General features: G+C 57.4%; 1 protein-coding gene across 3 annotated transcripts in view; it reads right to left on the reverse strand.

Moving 5' to 3' along the window:
* Positions 1 to 12,141, reverse strand: part of NID2 (nidogen 2) — a 22,774-nt gene extending 10,633 nt beyond the window's left edge. For 2 of the 3 annotated variants that reach the window (XM_054068182.1, XM_054068180.1), the window contains exons 1-9: positions 11,915 to 12,141; positions 10,339 to 10,647; positions 7,012 to 7,244; positions 5,784 to 6,211; positions 4,055 to 4,204; positions 3,732 to 3,977; positions 3,324 to 3,524; positions 2,242 to 2,463; positions 1,047 to 1,190 (exon numbers count right to left, since the gene is read on the reverse strand). In XM_054068182.1, the coding sequence (XP_053924157.1) occupies positions 1,047 to 1,190; positions 2,242 to 2,463; positions 3,324 to 3,524; positions 3,732 to 3,977; positions 4,055 to 4,204; positions 5,784 to 6,211; positions 7,012 to 7,244; positions 10,339 to 10,647; positions 11,915 to 12,097 (2,116 nt within the window). In that variant the 5' untranslated portion in view covers positions 12,098 to 12,141. The remainder of the gene's footprint in view (positions 1 to 1,046; positions 1,191 to 2,241; positions 2,464 to 3,323; positions 3,525 to 3,731; positions 3,978 to 4,054; positions 4,205 to 5,783; positions 6,212 to 7,011; positions 7,245 to 10,338; positions 10,648 to 11,914) is intronic. The other variant, XM_054068181.1, reaches the window with a different exon arrangement.
* Between the last annotated feature and the right edge of the window lie 7,205 nt (positions 12,142 to 19,346).

A 19,346-nucleotide genomic window follows, 5' to 3' on the forward strand; every position in this document is an offset into this window, starting at 1 on the left:
GGAAGGAGGAGACACCAGGCACGCCAACAGGCATAGGACATCTTCATTTTGGGGTCAGACTGCTCCTGCCCTGGGGGATGTCCTGCCCCAAGCTGACTGTCTGCTGCTTTCTCCATCCCTACAACACTCCTGGAGAGCTTCCCCAGCACCCTGCCTCAGTTTCCCCCCATAATTCTGGGGAACAAGTGTTATGAGGAGCAGCTGAGGGATCTGGGGCTGTTTAGGCTGGAGGAGGCTGAGGGGAGACCTCATCGCTCTCTACAAGTACCTAAAAGGAGGTTGTGATGAGGTGGGTGCTGGTGTCTTCTCCCAAGTAAGAAGTGAGAGGACAAGAGGAAATGGCCTCAAGTAGTGTGAGGGAAGGTTTAGATTTGACATCAGGGAACATTTCTTTAGTGAAAGAGCAGTGAATCATAGAATCATAGAATAGTTTGGGTTGGAAGAGACCTTAAAGCCCATCCAGTTCCACCCCCCTGCCATGGGCAGGGACACCTCCCACTGGATCAGGGGCTCCAAGCCCCATCCAACCTGGCCTTGAACACCTCCAGGGATGGGGCAGCCACAACCTTCCTGGGCAACCTGGGCCAGGGCCTCACCAATCTCATAGTGAAGAAATTCTTCCTAATGTCCCGTCTAAATCTGCCCCTCTCCAGTTTGTACCCGTTCCCCCTGGTCCCATTACCATAAGCCTTTATGAACAGCCCCTCTCACTTTCCTGTAGGCCCCAGGAAGTGAAGCCCTGGCAGAGGCTGCCCAGGGCAGTGGTGGAGTCTCCATCCCTGGAGGTGTTCAAATGGTGTAGATGTGGCATTTAGGGACATGGTTTAGCAGGCACAGGGGTGTTCGGCTGATGGTTGGACTGGAGGAGCTTAGAGGTCTTTTCCAGCCTTAATGATTCTATGCTTGTAATTCCCCCATATCCTCAGTGCACCTCCAGGAGCTCTGGAGATTTCTGTGGTACGTCCCACCACCCCAAATGGCAGTGGCCATCCTGGGAGGGATGGGGTGCACCAGCCACCCCCAGCAGGTGCCTCAGCCCCCCTCACCTCGGCAGCCCCGTCCGTCTCCGTGGTACCCGGCTGCACACTCGCATGTGTACTCTATCCCCGCGCCGGGCTGGCAGCGTGCTGTCACCTCGCAGGTGTGCGTACCATCATGGCATGGGTTCACCAGGGGGTTCTCAGCACCATCTGCAGACAACGGGAGGGCATTAGTGGGGAAATAAGGCCTGGGAGACACAGAGAGTGGGCAACAACCATTCCCACTTATATAGAATCACGGAATCATTATGGCTGGAAAAGACCTCTAAGCTCACCTTGTCCAACCACCAGCCCCACGCCACGGTGCCTACTAAACCACGTCCCCAAGTGCCTCATCCACATGTTTTTTGAACCCGTCCAGGGATGGAAATTCCACCACTGCCCTGGGCAGCCTCTGCCAGGGCTTCACCACTCGTTCAGTAAAGAATTTTTTCATGATATAGAATCATAGAATAGTTTGGGTTGGAAGGGACCTTAAAGCCCATCCAGTTCCACCCCTTGTCATGGGCAGGGACACCTCCCACTGGCTCAGGCTGCCCAAGGCCCATCCAACCTGGCCTGGAACACCTCCAGGCATGGGGCAGCCACAGCTTCCCTGGGCAACCTGGGCCAGGGCCTCCCCACTCTCATGGTGAAGAAATTCTTCCTTACATCTAGTCTAAATCTAAACCTCCCCTGGCACAACTTGAGGCCATTTCCTCTCATCCTGTCCCTTGTCACTTGGGAGAAGAGCCCAGCACCCACCTCACCACAACCTCCTTTCTGGGAGCTGCAGAAAGTGATGAGGTCTCCCCTCAGCCTCCTTTTCTCCGGGCTAAACAGCCCCAGTTCCCTCAGTTGCTCCTCATAAGACTTGTTCTCCAGACCCTTTCCCAGCTCCATTCCCCTCCTGATACGGTTTAGTAGTGGACAGGTATGGTTGGACCCAATGATCTCAAAGGTCTTTTCCAATCAAGTGATTCTATGACATATCTGACAGAGCATCGCTGCTGTGCCACAGCACCCACATCCCAATCTGGGATGTGTGGCTGTGCCACCCCTGCACCAGGAGAACTTCGGATGGAAAAAGAACCCTCTCTTTTGGCTGTTTTTGGGCAAAGTGAGCACGCTGCTACTTTGGGAGAGGGCAGGAGACAAAAGTATCATCTGGTGGGGGCTGCCACCCCGGGGTCGGCACCTCAGGGTGGGTGCTGGAGCTCACCTGATGCTGAGCCGATGCGGGCGGCGAGGGCGTAGCGTAGGACGTGCTCCTGGCTGTCGTAGAGGGCGAAGGCGCGTGCTACGCTCAGCCGCTGCCGGGTGGGCAGGCGGGCGTACGGGCAGCCGGTGAAGGTGATGTTCTGGCGCAGACGGTAGGACAAGGTCTGGTTGGCAGTTCCTGAGGCCAGGATGTACTCCCGCTGAGCAGAGGATGTCACGGCTGCTGGATGGGAAGGAACAAGCCCAGGATGAGGGAAAAGTGGCTTCAGCTTCAATGCCATTGGGATGTTGGGGACTGAAGTGGGGATGGGGTCATTTTGGGCTGCTCTCAGCATGGCATGCAGGGATCATAGAATCATAGAATGGTTTGGGTTCAAAGGGACCTCAAAGCCCATCCAGTTCCAACACCTCCCACTGGATCAGGTTGCTCCAACCCCCATCCAGCCTGGCCTTGAACACCTCCAGGGATGGGGCAGCCACCACTTCCCTGGGCAACCTGGGCCAGGGCCTCCCCACCCGCAGCGTGAAGAATTTCTTCCTAATGTCTCTGATCTAAAACCTTCCAATTTAAAGCCATTCCCCCTCATCCTATCACTCCAGGCCCTTGGAAAAAGCCCCTCCCCAGATTTTCTGGAGCCCCTTTCAGTGCTGGAAGCTGCTCTAAGTCTCCTTGGAGCCTTCTCTTCTCCAGGCTGAACAACCCCAACTCTCTCAGCCTGCTCTCAGAGCAGAGGTGCTCCAGCCCTCGCATCATCTCCGTGGCCTCCTCTGGACCCGTTCCAACCATTCCATCTCCTTCTTATGTTGGGGATTCCAGAACTGGACACAGGACTCCAGCTGGGGTCTCACCAGAGTGGAGCAGAGGGGCAGAATCCCCTCCCTCCCTGCTGGCCACGCTGCTTTGGATGCAGCCCAGGACACCTTTGGCCTTCTGGGCTGCAAGTGTATATTGCCGACTCATGTCGAGTTTGTCACCCCCCAGTACCCCAAATCCTTCTCTGCAGGGCTGCTCTTGACCACGTTGTCCCCCAGCCTGGATTGGTGTGTGACAAACCAAACCTGGGGCTGAGCACGGGCTCCTACCTGAGCTGGAATAGTGGTAGACCTCCTTGTAGGGAGTGATGTGGACAGTGACATCTTCCGGGACAAACGGCACCTGTCCCTGGATGTGTGTCTTAAGGCTTAGGTAATTGTCCGGCCCCAGGCCCTCAGCTGTCTGAGTGACGTGGACCTTCTCCTCCCCAGGGTAGAAGGTCACCTCCAGGCTCTGGGTGAATTCGGCACCTGGGCAGGAAAAGGGAACAGGCAGCATTCAGTTGCAGCATTTTACGGATGCATCCTCAAAGCATCTTCTCCCGCTTCTCCAGCACAGCAGGGTGGTCATCAGAGGAGCCATGGGGATGCCCTAAACCTCTCATCCCCTCCCAGTGCCACCCCACAGGGAGCCGTGTCCCTCAGAGCAATGTGGGGACATCCCAGGTCCCCACTCACCGGTGATGCTGAAGCCGTTCTCGGAGCTGGGCTCCTCCAGGGCAAAGAGCCAGGCGAAGAGCCCACCGATGGGCACAAGGGGCAGGAGGGCACGGGCAGCGGACGGGGGGACCCCACTGATGGCTGTGTAGGCTCGTCCATCGCTGCCCACGATGTAGGTGTGCAGGTCGACGTCCTGGAAGCGGACGAACGCCTGTCCCACCATCAGGCTCCCGCTCACCTTCCCGTTGAGGCGATGCACGGCCCCTGGGCAAGGAGATGGGCACCCCTGGCAGTGGCCACCCAGGCACGGGGTGCCCATCCCCACCAACCACCCCACCTACCTTCAGGGAGGCACTGCCGCCCGTTGCCGTAGTAGGTGGCCCGGCAGTGGCAGCAGACACCGGTGGCGTAGTCGGTGCAGAAGGCGTGCGGGGAGCAGCGGCCGTGGTGCTGGGCGCATGTCTCCTTGCTGCCTGCATTGTAGGTGAACACTGGGGCCAAGAGAAGAGGGATGGGGACAGAGTGAGAAATCCACCCCTCAAAGAGAGGTGGCACCCTGTTCCCCCAGGTCCCCAAAAATACCATCGGCAGATCATGGAATCATAGAATCGCTAGGTTGGAAAAGACCTTTGAGGTCATCAAGCCCAACTGCAACTGTCCACTACTAAACCAGACCCCCACACACCCCATCTACTCGGTTTTTAAACACCTCCACCACCTCCCTGGGCAGCCTCTGATAGTGCCTCAGAACACTTTCAGTGATAGAATTTTCCCTAATATTCGAACTAAAACTCCCCTGGTGCAACTTGAGGCCATTTCCTCTCTTCCTACCCCCTGTCACTTGGGAGAAGAGCCCGGAACCCACCTCACCACAACCTCCTTTCAGGCAGATGTAGACAGTGATGAGGTCTCCCCTCAGCCTCCTCTTCTCAAGGCTGAATAAGCCCAGGTCCCTCAGCTGCCTCTCATAACCCCTGTTCTCCAGCCCCTTCCCCAGCTCCGTTCCCTTCTCCGACGTGCTCCAGGACCTCAATGTCCTTCTTGGAGTGAGGGGGCCAAAACTGAACCCAGGATGCGAGGTGCAGCGCTTCCCAAGAAAGCTTCTTGGGATGCATATGGGAGGCTGAGGGTTTCAAACCTGTTGCCCCATTTCAAGCAGATCTGACAGAAGGCAAAGAGATTGAGTTCCTGCATATTTTTGGGAGACAGCTGGTTGGGGACAGGGCTTTGCTCCTCCAGGCACATCCCACAGCACCACCCCAGCTGGCTCAGCAGCAGAGAACAGCAAGGTCCTGGCCCCGCAGCAGGACCATCCCCCAAGCTTTCCATCCCCTCAGCTTTCCTCCTCGAAATGCAGGACAGACCAAATCCATTGGGCAGGGATGTATGGCTCTGGCAGCCCCTTGGCACCAGGATTTGGCTGGGAGGAGAGGAGCTGGAAGGGCAGCAGCTTTGCAGGAGCGGTGCCAGCCCACATTAGTTCCAGCCCCAGCTGCCGGGGAAGAGATGAGCTAGCAGCAAAGAGGCCTTTTGGGGGGAGCCACCCGCAACAAGACATAGAATCACAGAATGGTTTGGGTTGGAAGGGACCTTAAAGCCCATCCCGTTCCAATCCCATGCCATGGGCAGGGACACCTCCCACTGGATCAGGGGCTCCAAGCCCCATCCAACCTGGCCTTGAACTCCTCCAGGGACGGAGCAGCCACCACTGCTCTGGGCAACCTGGGCCAGGGCCTCCCCACCCTCAGCGTGAAGAATTCCTTCCTAATGTCTAATCTAAATCTTCCCCTTCCAATTTAAAGCCATTCTCCCTCATCCTATCACTCCAGGCCCCTGGAAAATGCCCCTCCCCAGCCTTCCTGGAGCCCCTTTCAGTACTGGAAGCTGCTCTGAGATCTCCGAGGAGCCTTTTCTTCTCCAGGCTGAACAACCCCAACTCTCAGCCTGTCCTCAGAGCAGAGGTGCTCCAGCCCTTGGATCATCTTTGTGGCCTCCTCTGCACCCATTCCATCAGTTCCATATACTTCTTGTGTTGGGGATTTGGTCATTACTGGGGCTGTGACCACTCACCGTCAGGGTTAAAATGCACGTCTTCGTCCACGCCGACACCGTGATGCCCGGAGCTGTAGGAGGAAGGGTTGGGGGAGTAGCTCTGTTGACTGATGTCCCCATCAGGGTGCAACCGGCGGCTCCGTTCCTGCCCTGGAGACAAAGGCAGCCCCTCAGGGACCACGTCCAGCAGAGCAGGGGCATGGGACTCAAGGTCATGATGTGGTAATGTGGCCTCCAAGCCGTGCTGCGCCAGCAGCTCTGTGGATGTCTGGTCAACGTGGCTGTAGAGTGTGCGGGCGTAGTTGGTGACGCGAGGGTCACGATGCACGGGGCTCTGCGGCACTCCGGGGCTGCCCCATCCGCCGATTCCTGGCTCCACATGCTCCAGGGGGGACACGCTGCCCACGTGGAAGACCCACACACCGGGTACCCCTGCGTTGCTCTCCCTGCAGAACAGCAGCACCATTATAGCCAAACATAGAATCATGGAATGGTTTGGGTTGGAAGGGACCTCAGAGCCCATCTAGTCCTAACCCTCTGCCAAAGGCAGGGACACCTCCCACTGGATCAGGGGCTCCAAGCCTCATCCAACCTGGCCTGGAACCCCTCCAGGGATGGGGCAGCCACCACTGCTCTGGGCAACCTGGGCCAGGGCCTCCCCACCCTCACAGCAAAACATTTCCTCCTAAGATCTCATCTCAATCTCCCCTCCTTCAGCTGAAAACTCTTACCCCTCATCCTATCCCTGCCTTCCCTGATCAAAAGCCCCTCCCCAGCTTTCCTGGAGACCCTTTCAGTGCTGGAAGCTGCTCTAAGGTCTCCCCGGAGCCTTCTCTTCTCCAGGCTGACGAACCTCAACTCTCTCAGCCTGTCCTAATACGGGAGCTGCTCCAGCCCTCGGATCATCTCTGTGGCCTCCCCTGGACTCAATCCAACAGATCCATGTCCCTTCTGTGCTGAGGGCTCCAGAGATGAACACAGGGCTCCAGGAGAGGTCTCACCAGAGCACATCCATCAGTCACAGTGGGAAATTCACCCCAGAGGTACCAGCCCTGTAGCACACCACCCCTTGTGGGACCCCAAGCACAGACCCACAAATCCCAAGAAGCTCCTGTGCACGTGGGGCTGAGACCCCTCACGCAGCCCATCACCCTCAGCTCCCTCCCCTCCTTCTTCCAGGCTCTAAGAGGCTCCAGGGGCTTAGAGGTGACCCTGCTTCCCCTGTACAGCCCTCAGCACCACATACCGCTCCAGGTGCCTCAGAGCTTGCTCGCTGCTGGCCAGGCTGTGGAAGAGCCCATCCCTCTTCGGGTCATCGCCATCCCCCCAGCTGAAGCCCACCCTGGCTGGCAGCTCCAGCTGGACGTTATAGGACTCCTTGGGCCGCGTCCCCAGGAACTGGAGGCCACCATCAGGATAGAGAAAGATAGTGTAGGTGTCCTCATCATTGTAGGCTATGACCACCTGGAAGGTGTTGAGCTGTTGAGGAGAGAGATGGACAGATGTCACAGAGGTGCAGGACTCCAGTGGAGGACTGAGAGAGGGAAGGGGACCAGGGACAAAAGAGCTGCCTCCATGCACACTGCAGTGGATGTGAGCATCCAAAGGTGCCCTCCATCAGCCTGCAGACACCTCCTGGGGAAGAGCAGGAGACATAGACTCATGGAATGGTTTGGGTTGGAAGGGACCTCAAAGCCCATCCAGTCCCACCCCCTGCCATGGGCAGGGACACTTCCCACTGGATCAGGGGCTCCAAGCCCCATCCAACCTGGCCTTGAACCCCTCCAGGGATGGGGCAGCCACAATTCCTCTGGGCAATGGCCAAACCCCAGTGCAACACACTGGGAAGACACTCAGCGTCCTCGTGGGAGGACGTGGGAGCCCATGACAAAGCCAGGCCTTCCTCTCAGCTTCAGGGATGTCCCTTGAAGCTGTCCCACATAGAGGTGACAGCCTTGTCCCGTGCCCAGCAGCACCCCTGGGCTACATAACTCATGCACCAGGTTGGCATGCTGCACCTGGGGGTCTTTTCTCCCGTTCCCCTCCATCCCAGCAGCACCGGAGGAAAACCTGCATTCCCTGCTTCCCCTCGAGGACTATTTTAGCTCCGTTTCCTCAGGAAAAAACATGTTCCTGCCTTCCCCACACCCATACGTCCCGCTATAGGCACGCTGGCTGCCTGCCCTGCCAGCCCTGCAAGCCTTGGGGCTGTGCCAGCTCCAAGTGAGGTTGTGCCAGGAAGCAGGACTGCGGGAATAACACATGGAAGGCCAGGCTGTGGAGTGAGCACAACCCTTACGAGCCATTGGAGAATCCACATGGCACCCTGAATGAGGAGAAAGCAATGCATGCCCAGAGCAGTGGTGGCTGCCCCATCTCTGGAGGGGTTCCAGGCCAGGTTGGATGGGGCTTGGAGCCCCTGATCCAGTGGGAGGTGTCCCTGCCCATGGGTGGAACTGGATGGGCTTTGAGGTCCCTTCCAACCCAACCCATTCCACGATCCCACGCGGCATTCAGGCCTCCTCCCACCCTGCATGGGTCTTGCATTCCAAATAAAAGCTTGCAGGAGAAGCTTCCCCAGGAGCTCCCGGCAGCAGCAAGCAGGGAACGGTGCCTGAGCAAAGAAAAAAATGATTAAAATCCTGTTTTCACCACCAAAGCAGCGAGATAGCTGGGGTGGGATCTCCCCCAGCACCACCCCCCAGCCCAGCTCTGCCTGTCCCTGCAGGATCAGCCCCAGTTTTGGGGCGCAGGGCCCCCAGGGCTTCCCAGCGGCCCCACGGGACATAAAGAGCCTTGTTGTGCGCGTCGCACACTCAGGCATTGAGACCCTGAGTGAAGGCAGCCAAAAAGCTGGAGTAACACCCCCACCCCCCCCTTCCAGGGCCGGATTCCTCCCCCACGCAGCAGCTGCTGGGCTCGTTTTGCCTTGTGGTGGGCAGCGAGGGGGGGACCCAAAGGGTGACAACGATGTGGTGATATCAGGAGGACACAGGGACAGACAGCGAGGGGGGAGCAGCCCCCCGGATCGCAGCCGCCTGCTCCTGGCAAATTGCTGCAAAGGGCAAATTCCATCCCAAAGGGCAATTTTTACGCCCGCAGAAGCGGGGTCAGCTCTCATCCTCCCCCCCCCCCCAACCCCCCACAGCCCTGGAAAGCGTCACTATAAGGACCAGGAATGTGTCCCCAAGGAGCTGGAGGGGACAAGGCGCTGCTGGCAGCGCTGCCGGACCTCGCAGCCAAGCAGGACCCCCAAGTCAAGGGGATCACGAGCCTCAACACCCCACGTCTTAACTCGAATTTCCACGTAAGAACTCAAAAAAGATGAGCTGTGCCTTTCCGAAAGCTGGGAGTTAAGACTTCGAGGCAAATCCTGGTTCTGAGCAGCGGGAGGGCAGTGTTTCCATAAATCGGTAGGAAAAAATAGTGGCGTTTGGGGTGCATTTGGGCCGTTTTGGCTAAGGGGGAGCTCAGCAAAGCGTAAGCTGCGTTGAGTGAAGCTTCCCCTGGAGCTGCTCATTTTCCAAGTGAGACCAGTTTCATTTTAAGACCTGATCCGGCTTCTCAGAGAGGGGGGAAAAAAAACCCCAACAATCGGGAAGAGAAGAAGACGCTGCATTTTTGATGGCTGTGAGGTCGCTGCGAGGCCCCTGATGGCATCTCTTCAGCTGCTTTCCCAAGTTTTAAATGAGAGGAAAAAATGCACGTTGTTTCCTTCCAAACCTCCGTTTCTTCTCCTTCTTGGCTTCCCTCTCAGAAACCCAAAGGGCCCCAGAGAAGGGGAACAGCTGGCTCATGGTGGCCCATGGGGACCTGGTGACTGCTGGCGGGCTTTGGGGTCAGCTCACCCCACCGTGGTGGAAGCCCATCACCCATCGCATGGCTCTGGGTATTCATCACCAGAGGTTTCCTCTTGTGGGTCCTCACGTTCAGGTCATTTCAAGAAGCCTGTGATGCCAGCAGAACATCACCAGCACCTCCTTGGCACGTCATCAGCCTAATGGTGCTGCTCCTGCCCCAGCAGCAGATCCAGCGCTTTCCGGGAAAGGCAGCACTGGAGGTCCACCACCTCCACAAGAGCCTTATCAGCCCGTGGGTGGAGAGCATAGGTCAGCTCCCCAATGCCATGGACCACCTACGAGCCTGTTTTCCAGGCACAGCATCAACCCTGGTGGAAACTCTGAAGCTGGTTCCTCTCCGGTGTGCAGGCAGAAGGAAGGAGCAGCTCCAAGGCACCAGAGAAAGGATGGGTGACCTGGACCACAGTTCCCCTTCCCCTAAACTCTCCCTTGCAAACCCAGAGCCACCAGCACTGTAAAGCTTTGCTTGAAAAGCAGGGAAAAGCCTGAGCATATCCACCATGGAGTTGAAGGCAACCTCTAAACTTCTTCTGCCTATCAGCAAAGCCAACAGAACCAGCAACACTGCAGCTCTGAGCAGAGAGGAGAAGCTCCACAGACCCACCATCCAGCTGCCCAGAAAGAAGAGACTGAGCAGTTGGGTGCTACGCAAGGAAGGCTCATCCTCCCATGAGACATAGGATGGGTGTTAAACCTCAGCCCATCGGCCTCACCTTCTTGGAGGGCTCGGTGTCCTGCGAGAGCTCCTGGTAGGCACCCACATCCTCCCAGGTGGCAATGAATGCATTGGTGGGCACAAAGGAACCAGCTATGTGGGGGAATCCAGCCTGGATGTAGCCCACAGCCTGGTCCAGCACGGCTGGAGAGTCATCTTGCCGGTAGTAGATGTTCCCTCTGTCTCCAGAGGTGTCGAGGTCGGCCAGGAAGGGAGCGATGACAGGGAAGTCTGTGGGGAAATCGTCATCCACGTACTGGGTCTCCCTGGGGAAATCCTGGGTGGAGATGACCCCATTGGTGCCCACCTGCAGGGAAAGCATTACAAGGTGCTCAGAAGCTGCAGAAGTGCCTCCCCCACCGGTTCCCCCCCGGTGTCCCACCCCTCCCGATGGAGTGGGCACAGGGCTCAGAGCCCACGTGGCCCCCCATTCGGCCAGGAGAAAACAAAGACCTCAGGCTTCTCCATCCCCCAGAGAGCTCCAGGGGCCGTCCCAGCTGCAGCCGCTGCTGGTCCGGGAACAGCTGCGATGGAGAAAGCCCTCTTGTTCCTCCTCAGCCAGAGACGCCAGGAAGGAGACAGCAGAAGCCACATGGAGGGGGAAAATGGATGGAGAAAAAGGATGGATGGATGGATGGATGGATGGATGGATGGATGGATAAAAGAAACGTAGTCGTGCCGGGGTGGTGGCAGCCAAAACACGTGTGGAGGGGTAGGGAGGAGGAGTGAGGCAAGGTGGGCGCCAAGAGGAATGGCTGGAGAGGAAAGGGGTGAGTGGGAAGGGGGATGGAAAGATGGAGAGGGGGGAAGATAGAAGGAGAGAGGGATGGTGGCACATAGGGATGGAGAGGAGGAAGGTGGGAAGATGGAGAGACAGAGGAATGGAAGGACGGAGGAATGGGAGAGTGGAGGGATGGGAAGGGGAGAAGGGTGGGAAGATGGAAGGGAGAAGACAGAAGGAGAGAGCGATGGGAAGAGTGAGGGGGAAGGATGGAGGGACGGCAAGGAGAGGGGAGAAAGACGGAGAGAGAGATGGTGGGACAGAGGGATAAAGAGGAGAAGGGTGGGAAGATGGAGAGAGGGAGGGACGGGAAGGGGAGAGGAATGGGAAGGACAGAGGGATGGGAAGACAGAAGGGGAGAGGCATGGAATGACAAAGGGATGTGAATGAGAGGGACGGAAGGATGGAGGGACAGAGGAGTGGAGGATGGGAAGAAGAGAGGGATGGGAAGAGGGAAGAAGGGTGGAGGGATGGGAAGGAGAGAAGGGTTGAAGGATGGAGATACTGAAAGGTGGGAAGACGGAGAGACAGGGAGGGATGGAAGGATGGAGGGATGGAAGGATGGAGGATGGAAAGAGGGATGGAAGGAAAGAGGGACAGAAGAGTGAAGGGATGGGAAGGAGAGAGGGGATGGAAGGAGAGAGGGGATGGAAGGTCAGACAGGATCCTGAGTTGGAGGGCTGGGAAGGAGAGAGGGGCTGGGAAGGAGAGAGGGATGGAAGGACGGACAGGAGAGTGGAGGGCTGGGAAGGAGAGAGGGGCTGGGCAGGAGCGGGGCACCGCGGCCACTCACGTAGAGGCGGCGGGCGGCGCTGCCGAAGAGGCGCGGGGCGCGGCGCAGGGGGACCCCGGGGCTGCTCTCGTCGTCGCCGGGGGGGAGCCGAGCATCGCCTCGGGCCGGGCCGTGCGGGAGCAGCCCCGGGCGGGGCAGAGCCGTCGCCGCCGCCGCCAGCACCGCCAGCACCGCCACCCGCATCCCGAGCAGCCGGCGCCGCGCTCCGCCCGCACCCCTGGAGCCGCCGGGGCGGGACCACGGCAGCCCCGGCCCCGCTCCCGGCCAATCGGCTCCCGCACCGAAACACGCCCGGGGAGGAGAACCCTCCTGCGCCCCCGCCGCGATGGGGGAGCGGGGAAGCACGGGTCCCTGCATCCCATCGCTTCCGGGCATCCCGTGTCCCTGGATCCCATCTCCTCCGGGCATCCCGAGTCCCTGCATCCCATCACCTCTGGGCATCTCGGGTCCGTGCATCCCATCGCCTCCGGGCATCCCGGGTCCCTGCATCCCATCACCTCCGGGCATCCTCATCTCCTCCGAGGATCCCCGTCATCTCCAAGCTGGGGACAGCGGGGACATCTCGAGTCCCTGCATTCCCATCTCCTCTGGGCATCCCCATCTCCTCCGGACTGGGGGCAGCAAGAGCATCTCCAGCCCCTGCATTCTCACTTCCTCCAGGCTGGGACAGCAGGGACATCTCGGGTCCCTGCATTCCCTTCTCCTCCAGGCTGGGACAGCAGGGACAGCTCGGGTCCCTGCATCCCCATCTCCTCTGGACTGGGGACAACGGGAACATCTCAGGTCCCTGCGCTCTCTTCTCCTCCAGGCTGGGGACAGCAGTGGCACCCCAGGGGCGGTTGGTGGGGTGCAGCATCCCAAGATCCTGAAATCCCAGTCCCTGCCTCCTTTGCCCCCTCCGGACTGGGAACGGTGCGGGCATCCCATGTTCCTGTATCCCACCCCCATCCCGCTCCGGGCTGGGTACCACGATGGCATCCTGGGGGCTGTAGGGAGGGGAGCACCTCAGAGCCCTGCGTACCCCCCTCCTGGCTGGGTACCACATCTCGGGGCTCTGGAATCCCAGTCTCTGCTTCTGCCATCCCCTTTGGGATGGGAACCGCAGGGGCATCCCAAGGGCTGCAGCGGAGATGGGGGGAGCATCCTGGAGCCCTGCATCCCTCCTTCCCACTGTAACGCCCTCGGAGCTGGGCCCATAGCCAGCTGGGATTGGGGTCAGGGCGTGGGCAAGAGGCCCTGGCTGCTCCCCATGGATCCTGCTCCCTTGAGCCAGGCAGAAACGTGACTCATTATCCACAGGGGACTGGGATGGAGGGGGGTGGAAATTGGAACAGCCAACCGGACAAAACACGCCGTGTCGCTCGACTGGGAAGTTGTCGACGAGTAGAGTCAGGGTCCCTGCACACACGAGGGTCGGTGCCGTTTGTCCTTTCTCAGATCCATCTTCCATCCAGAGATGTCCTGGGGGGGGACAACGCTTGGAGGTTGGGCAGCTGGAGGCCTTCCCTGCCTTTAGTTTGGGGTACCCCCAAATCCAGGCAGCTGGACTCACTGAGTGCTCCTGGAAATCCAGGCCGGGAGCAGCCAAAAGCTCTGTTCCACCTCCTTGGAACGCTTCCCTGCCCCCAGGAATGCCAGATAACGCGGAAAGAAGTGTCAAACCCTCAAGGCTGCTGAGAGAAATAAATCAGGGATGCATTCATGGCATTCCCAGCAGGAATCCTCGCAGGGAAAGCAGCTGGATGTCCTTTATCACATCCCTGTTGCGGTGACTGGGGTGTCACAGTGGCCTTTGTCCCCTCCATCCCAGGCGCAACGTGAGCTGCTGCAGACGGAGCATCCTGGAAAGCAGCTCCCACCCATGCTGGGTTGTCCCAGCGAGCGTGACCGTGGGGGACACATCTGGACAGGCTGTAACCCCCCTCGGCTGCAGCCAGCTGGCCGGCTCCAGCCCTTGGAAGGAGACAACCTGTCTGGTCACGGAAAACTATTAGGGCTTTGAGCATGGTTCAGGCCAGCTGGATGCAGCCTGCAACCTTCCAGGAGTTCCTCACGCCAAAAAAAAAGAGAAAAAAGTGGCTTTTCTTTGAAATCCAAACACCCCCAGGGCTCTCCAGGGAAATCAGGTCCAGCACGGGGCCGGCAGCTCCTCTACCCAGTGATACCTCAGCTGAGATGTTCCCCCCAAGGGGGATGGTGGCTTTTGGAGGCACCTAGGAGGTGGTGGTGGGCAGAGAGGGCAGGGAAGGGACAGGAGAGCCCCGTGGGATGTTCAGGGCCTGTAGAACATGAGCCAGCAGTGGCCCAGGTGGCCAAGAAGGCCAACAGCATCCTGGCTTGGATCAGCCATGGGGTGTCCAGCAGGAGCAGGGGAGGGATTGTCCCCCTGGACTCAGCGCTGGTGAGGTCACACCTCAAATCCTGGGTTCAGTTTTGGGCCCCTCACTCCACGAGGGACATCAAGGGGCTGGAGCGTGTCCAGAGAAGGGAGCGGAGATGGGGAAGGGGCTGGAGAACAGGGGTTATAAGAATGGCTGAGGGACCTGGGGCTGTTTAGCCTGGAGAAGAGAAGGCTGAGGGGAGACCTCATCGCTCTCTGCAGCTCCCGGAAAAGAGGTTGTGGTGATGTGGGTGCTGAGCTCTTCTCCCAAGTAACAAATGATAGGATGAGAGGAAATGGCCTCAAGTTGCACCAGGGGAGGTTCAGATTGGACATCAGGAAACATTTCTTTCCTGACAGAGTGGTGAAGCCCTGGCAGAGGCTGCCCGGGGCAGAGGTGGAGTCTCCATCCCTGGTGATATTCCAAAAGCATGTGGCTGTGGCACTTTGGGACTCAAACCACAACAGGTACAAGGATGGGGATAGGGACAAGGGTGGGAATGGGATTTGGGGTAAGAATGGGAATAGGTATGGAAATGGGTTGGAGGACAAGGATGGGGATGGGTTTGGGTTTAGGGATGTGAGTGGGGAGAAGGATGAGGACAGGGATGGGAATGGGGATAGTGATAAGGATGAGAATAGGGATATGGATGGGAATAGGGATAAGGATGGAGACTGAGAGGGTGATGAGGATGAGAACAAGTATAAGGATAGGGATGTAGACAGGAATGAGGAAAAGGACAAGGATAGGAAGGAGAATGGGGATGGATACAAGGAATGGGATAGGGACAAGGAGGAGGATGGGAATGCGGATGGGGACAAGGATGTGATTAGGAGTGAGTATAGGATTAGGGATGAGGACAGCAACAAGGACTGGGATGGGGACGGGCCATGTTTGTCCACACCATGTGCCAGGAAAGGAGATGCCCACAAGGGCTGATCCCTGTAATCCCTTCCATGTGCCTCAGCAGAGCCTTTGGACGTGGGGGTGTGCATTCATTTTTCTCACAGCTTACACGTGAAAAAAAAACCCTCAATAGGCATTTACTTGGCAGCATTTTGTGCAGAAACAGATGTGCTGAGGATGGAGGAGGTGGAGGATGCTCTGTGGGATGGGGAGGGCTCCTGGTGGACCCAGAAGCCCCCACCACTGTGGATACTCTTTAAATCGGCTGAACCAAGACAAACCACGTATTGTCCGGCAAACCCCTCCTGGTCCTCCTGCCAGATGTGGCTGCTGGGTGGGAGCTCACAACCTTCTGCCCTGCTGAAGGCTCGCCTTCTCCCTGAGCTCCTGGTGAGGAGGAGGAAGGGCAGGCGAATCCCTGGAGTGGAGGCAGGAAATCCCGGCAGCCTCTTCCCCAAGTTCTGGCAGCCCTGGAATGGCTGGTGGAGATAAGGGAAGCAGCAGGAAATGTGCATCTCTCCTGGGGCGGACGGGAAAGGAAACTCGATTCTCAGTGACTGAAGCAAGGTTGGAGGCTGCAGCAGAAAGCGAGCATTTGTCGGATGCGCTGGAGCCATTCAGCAATTTTGGGATGTCAGGAAGGAGCGAGGCTGGGTTAGGAGTGGGGGTTTGGATGGCTCTGGCATGGGCTCAGCCAACAGCGCCCCGCAGATAGCTGGGTTAGAAGGTCACCATAATAATGCCCTTGTTGAGCTTCTCCTGGTTATCGGAAACCAGTCCTGCTTGGGGTCAAGTTATTTGGCAGGAAGGGAAACACATCAGTGCCTTAAAAATCCTTCTGGTGATGTCAGGAAAGAACAACAGAATCACAAAATCGTTAGGCTGGAAAAGACCTTTGAGATCATCGAGTCCAACCATACCTGTCCACTACTAAACCAGATCCCTGAGCACCTCATATCGCTGTCTTTTAAACACCTCCAGGGATGGGGACTCCCATCTGACAGCCAAGTGAACATGAGCCAGCAGTGGCCCAGGGGGCCAAGAAGGCCAATGGCATCTTGGCTTGGATCAGAAACGGCGTGACCAGCAGGAGCAGGGAGGGGATTCTGCCCCTGGACTCGGCACTGGGGAGGCCGCACCTCAAATCCTGTGTTCAGTTCTGGACCCCTTGCTCCAAGAAGGATGTTGAGGTTCTAGAGCGTGTCGAGAGGAGGGAACGGAGCTGGGAAAGGGGCTGGAGAACAAGGGTTATGAGGAACGACTGAGAGAGCTGGGGCTGTTTAGCCTGGAGAAGAGGAGGCTGAGGAGGGATCTTATTGCTCTCTACCTGAAAGAAGGTTTTAGGGAGGAGGGTGCTGGGCTCTTCTCCCAAGTGCCAGGTGATAGGACAAGGGGGAATGGCCTCAAGCTCCGCCAGGGGAGGTTCAGACTGGATATCAGGAAAAAAAATTTCACAGAAAGGGTCATAGGGGACTGTCAGAGGCTGCCCAGGGAGGGGGTGGAGTCACCGTCCCTGGAGGTATTTAAAAGACGAGTAGATTAAGTGCTTCAGGACATGATTTAGTGGCGATAGGAATGGTTGGACTCGATGATCCAAGAGGTCTTTTCCAGCCTGGTGATTCTCTGATTCTACGACTCCACCACCTCCCTGGGCAGCCTCTACCAGGGCCTGAGAACCCTTTTAGTAAAGACTTTTTTCCTGATGTCCGATCTGAACCTGCCCTGGTGCAATTTGAGACCATTTCCTCTCATCTTACCACCTGTCACTTGGGAGAAGAGACCTGTACCCACGTCCTTACAACCTCCTTTCAGACAGTTGCAGAGAACAATGAGGTCTCCCCTCAGCCTCCTTTTCTCCAGGCTAAACAGCCCCAGGTCCCTCAGCCACCTCTCATAACCCCTGTTCTCCAGCCCCTTCCCCAGCTCCATTGCCCTTCTGTGGACACTCTCCAGCCCCTCACAGGGAGGGGGTTGTGCACTGTTGAGCTCTTTGAAGCAGCATTCACAAGGGTTTTTTTCCTCATGTCCTAAGAAAAAGATGTCTATGTGTTCTCTTCTCCCTTCCCCCCGTCACGCCTTAATAATTGGAATCTGCTGGCTGATTTCAGCCAGATCTAATAACAGCATCTCTGAGGGGCTGTAAAATCAGAGAACGAGACCCTCTTATCTGCCCCCCTTGCCTGAGAAGGTGGGCACAGCTTTGGGGTTGAGCTCTGACCTTATGAGCCATCTGAGAATTCACAATAGGTGCATGACTGGGGTGAGCCCAGCTTGCCAATGGTAGGAACAACCTTTGTGTTGTGCTGGAGGCAAAAGGGGAATAACAGGGTGACCATGCCCTCCTGCAGGGTGGCTCTGCTTCTCCTTGGACCACGTTGAGGTACCTCTCCCAGTGGCTCCATCCATGGGACCACAGCTCCTGGCTGGGCTCGCTGCCTTCCCTGCAGCTGATTCCTTTCCTGGAAGCATCCCGCTGGGTGCCAACTGTGAGGAACCCATGCCATGGCTGATTCCCACCAGCGCAGCACCCAGCACTCAACATTTCCATTTTTGGGAATGGTTTCCATTGACTTTGGTTTGACTTCTTTGCCTCATGACTCACCACCTTCCCACCCCGGCCCACCAGTCCCATGCTCAGGGACACCCTTTCCTAGTGAGGCTGGACCAGAAGATACATCAGGATTTGCTCACGTGCATCCTCAAGGATGCACATAGTGCCCAGGTGGGTATGGAGGCCACCAGTGATCCCAAGCCTATCATTCCCACCCAAGGTTTCTGGTCCAAGCAGGGTGCCTGCAGACCCTGGAGGGTGTCCACCCACGCTGCAGATGATTTCCATACGCGGAGTCCATCCCACACTCTCCAGCTGTGACCAGCCAAGATCTTTCTGCTCAGGGCACCAAACATGCTCTTGGAGAGAGGTTGTCCTCATGGAGAGCTGGGGTGCTAGGTCATGGGAGGTCCATCATAATATGGAAAACTATGTTTTTGAAAGAAAGAGAGGAGGATTTCTTGGCCCCGTGTGACTTGGCTGAAGCAGAAGTGTGAGAAAGTGGTTTGGCACAGGGAGAGGAGAAATAATTAACTCACTGCTCAAAGAGGTGAGATAGCAAGAGCTGAGCCTGCTCAGCTAGAAAAGCAGCTCAGCTCTCCCACCACCCTGGGGGACCCAAGGGATGGAAGAGCTTCTGGAGGCATCTGAGCCCCAGCCCAAAGGATCGCTCAGGGTTTAGGCTGTATATTAAGACATAAAGGTAAAGAAGAGTTCTTCTTTTTTTCTTTTTTTTTAATCTCTGGCTCCTTCCTTCCTTCCTTCCTTCCTTCCTTCCTTCCTTCCTTCCTTCCTTTCTCTCTAAACAGCGCCACGAGGCTGCTTTGGGTCCCACAGCTGTGGGATGATTGTGCAGAGCCCTGTGTGCCAGGACCCTGGTGCAGAGCTCACAGGGAGCTCACGAATGCACCAACACTGACCGACTCCTGCACATCGTTCCCCCAAGATGAGCCATAAATTCCTTATTTGGTCCGAGCTCCAGCAAAATCCCTGGCAGCGGGGGTTCGGATGAGCTGGGTTTGTGCAGGGAGCATCCGCCAGGGCAGTAGGGAGGGAGCAAAGATAAAACCAGCCCATGGCTTACATTCCCAGGGGGGAACTCACGTTTTTTTCCCTGCAGCACAGAACACAGCAGATGCAGATTGAATCTTTCCATCATCTCCTGCTGCAGATCCAGGACTGCCCCATCCCAGGGCTCTGGCCCCCAGCTTGCCCCTGGGTGAGCAGAGACAGCTTTGAGGTTCTTCCATGGGTGTTTATAAGTGGAATTGAGAGTTGTCTGCAGCCTTGCAGCCCTGAAAGGGGCTCCAGGAAAGCTGGGGAGGGGCTCTTGATTAGAGATTGCATGGGTAGGATAAGAGGAATGGTTTTCAGCTGAAAGAAGGGAGATTGAGATGAGATCATAGGAAGAAATGTTTTCCTGTGAGGGTGGGGAGCCCCAGGTTGCCCAGAGCAGTGGTGGCTGCCCCATCCCTGGAGGGGTTCAAGGCCAGGTTGGATGGGGCTTGGAGCCCCTGATCCAGTGGGAGGTGTCCCTGACCATGGCAGGGGGTGGAACTGGATGGGCTTTGAGGTCACTTCCAACCCAAACCAT

The sequence above is a fragment of the Cuculus canorus genome, chromosome 5, assembly GCF_017976375.1.
Source record: "Cuculus canorus isolate bCucCan1 chromosome 5, bCucCan1.pri, whole genome shotgun sequence".
NCBI classification, from domain to species: domain Eukaryota; kingdom Metazoa; phylum Chordata; class Aves; order Cuculiformes; family Cuculidae; genus Cuculus; species Cuculus canorus.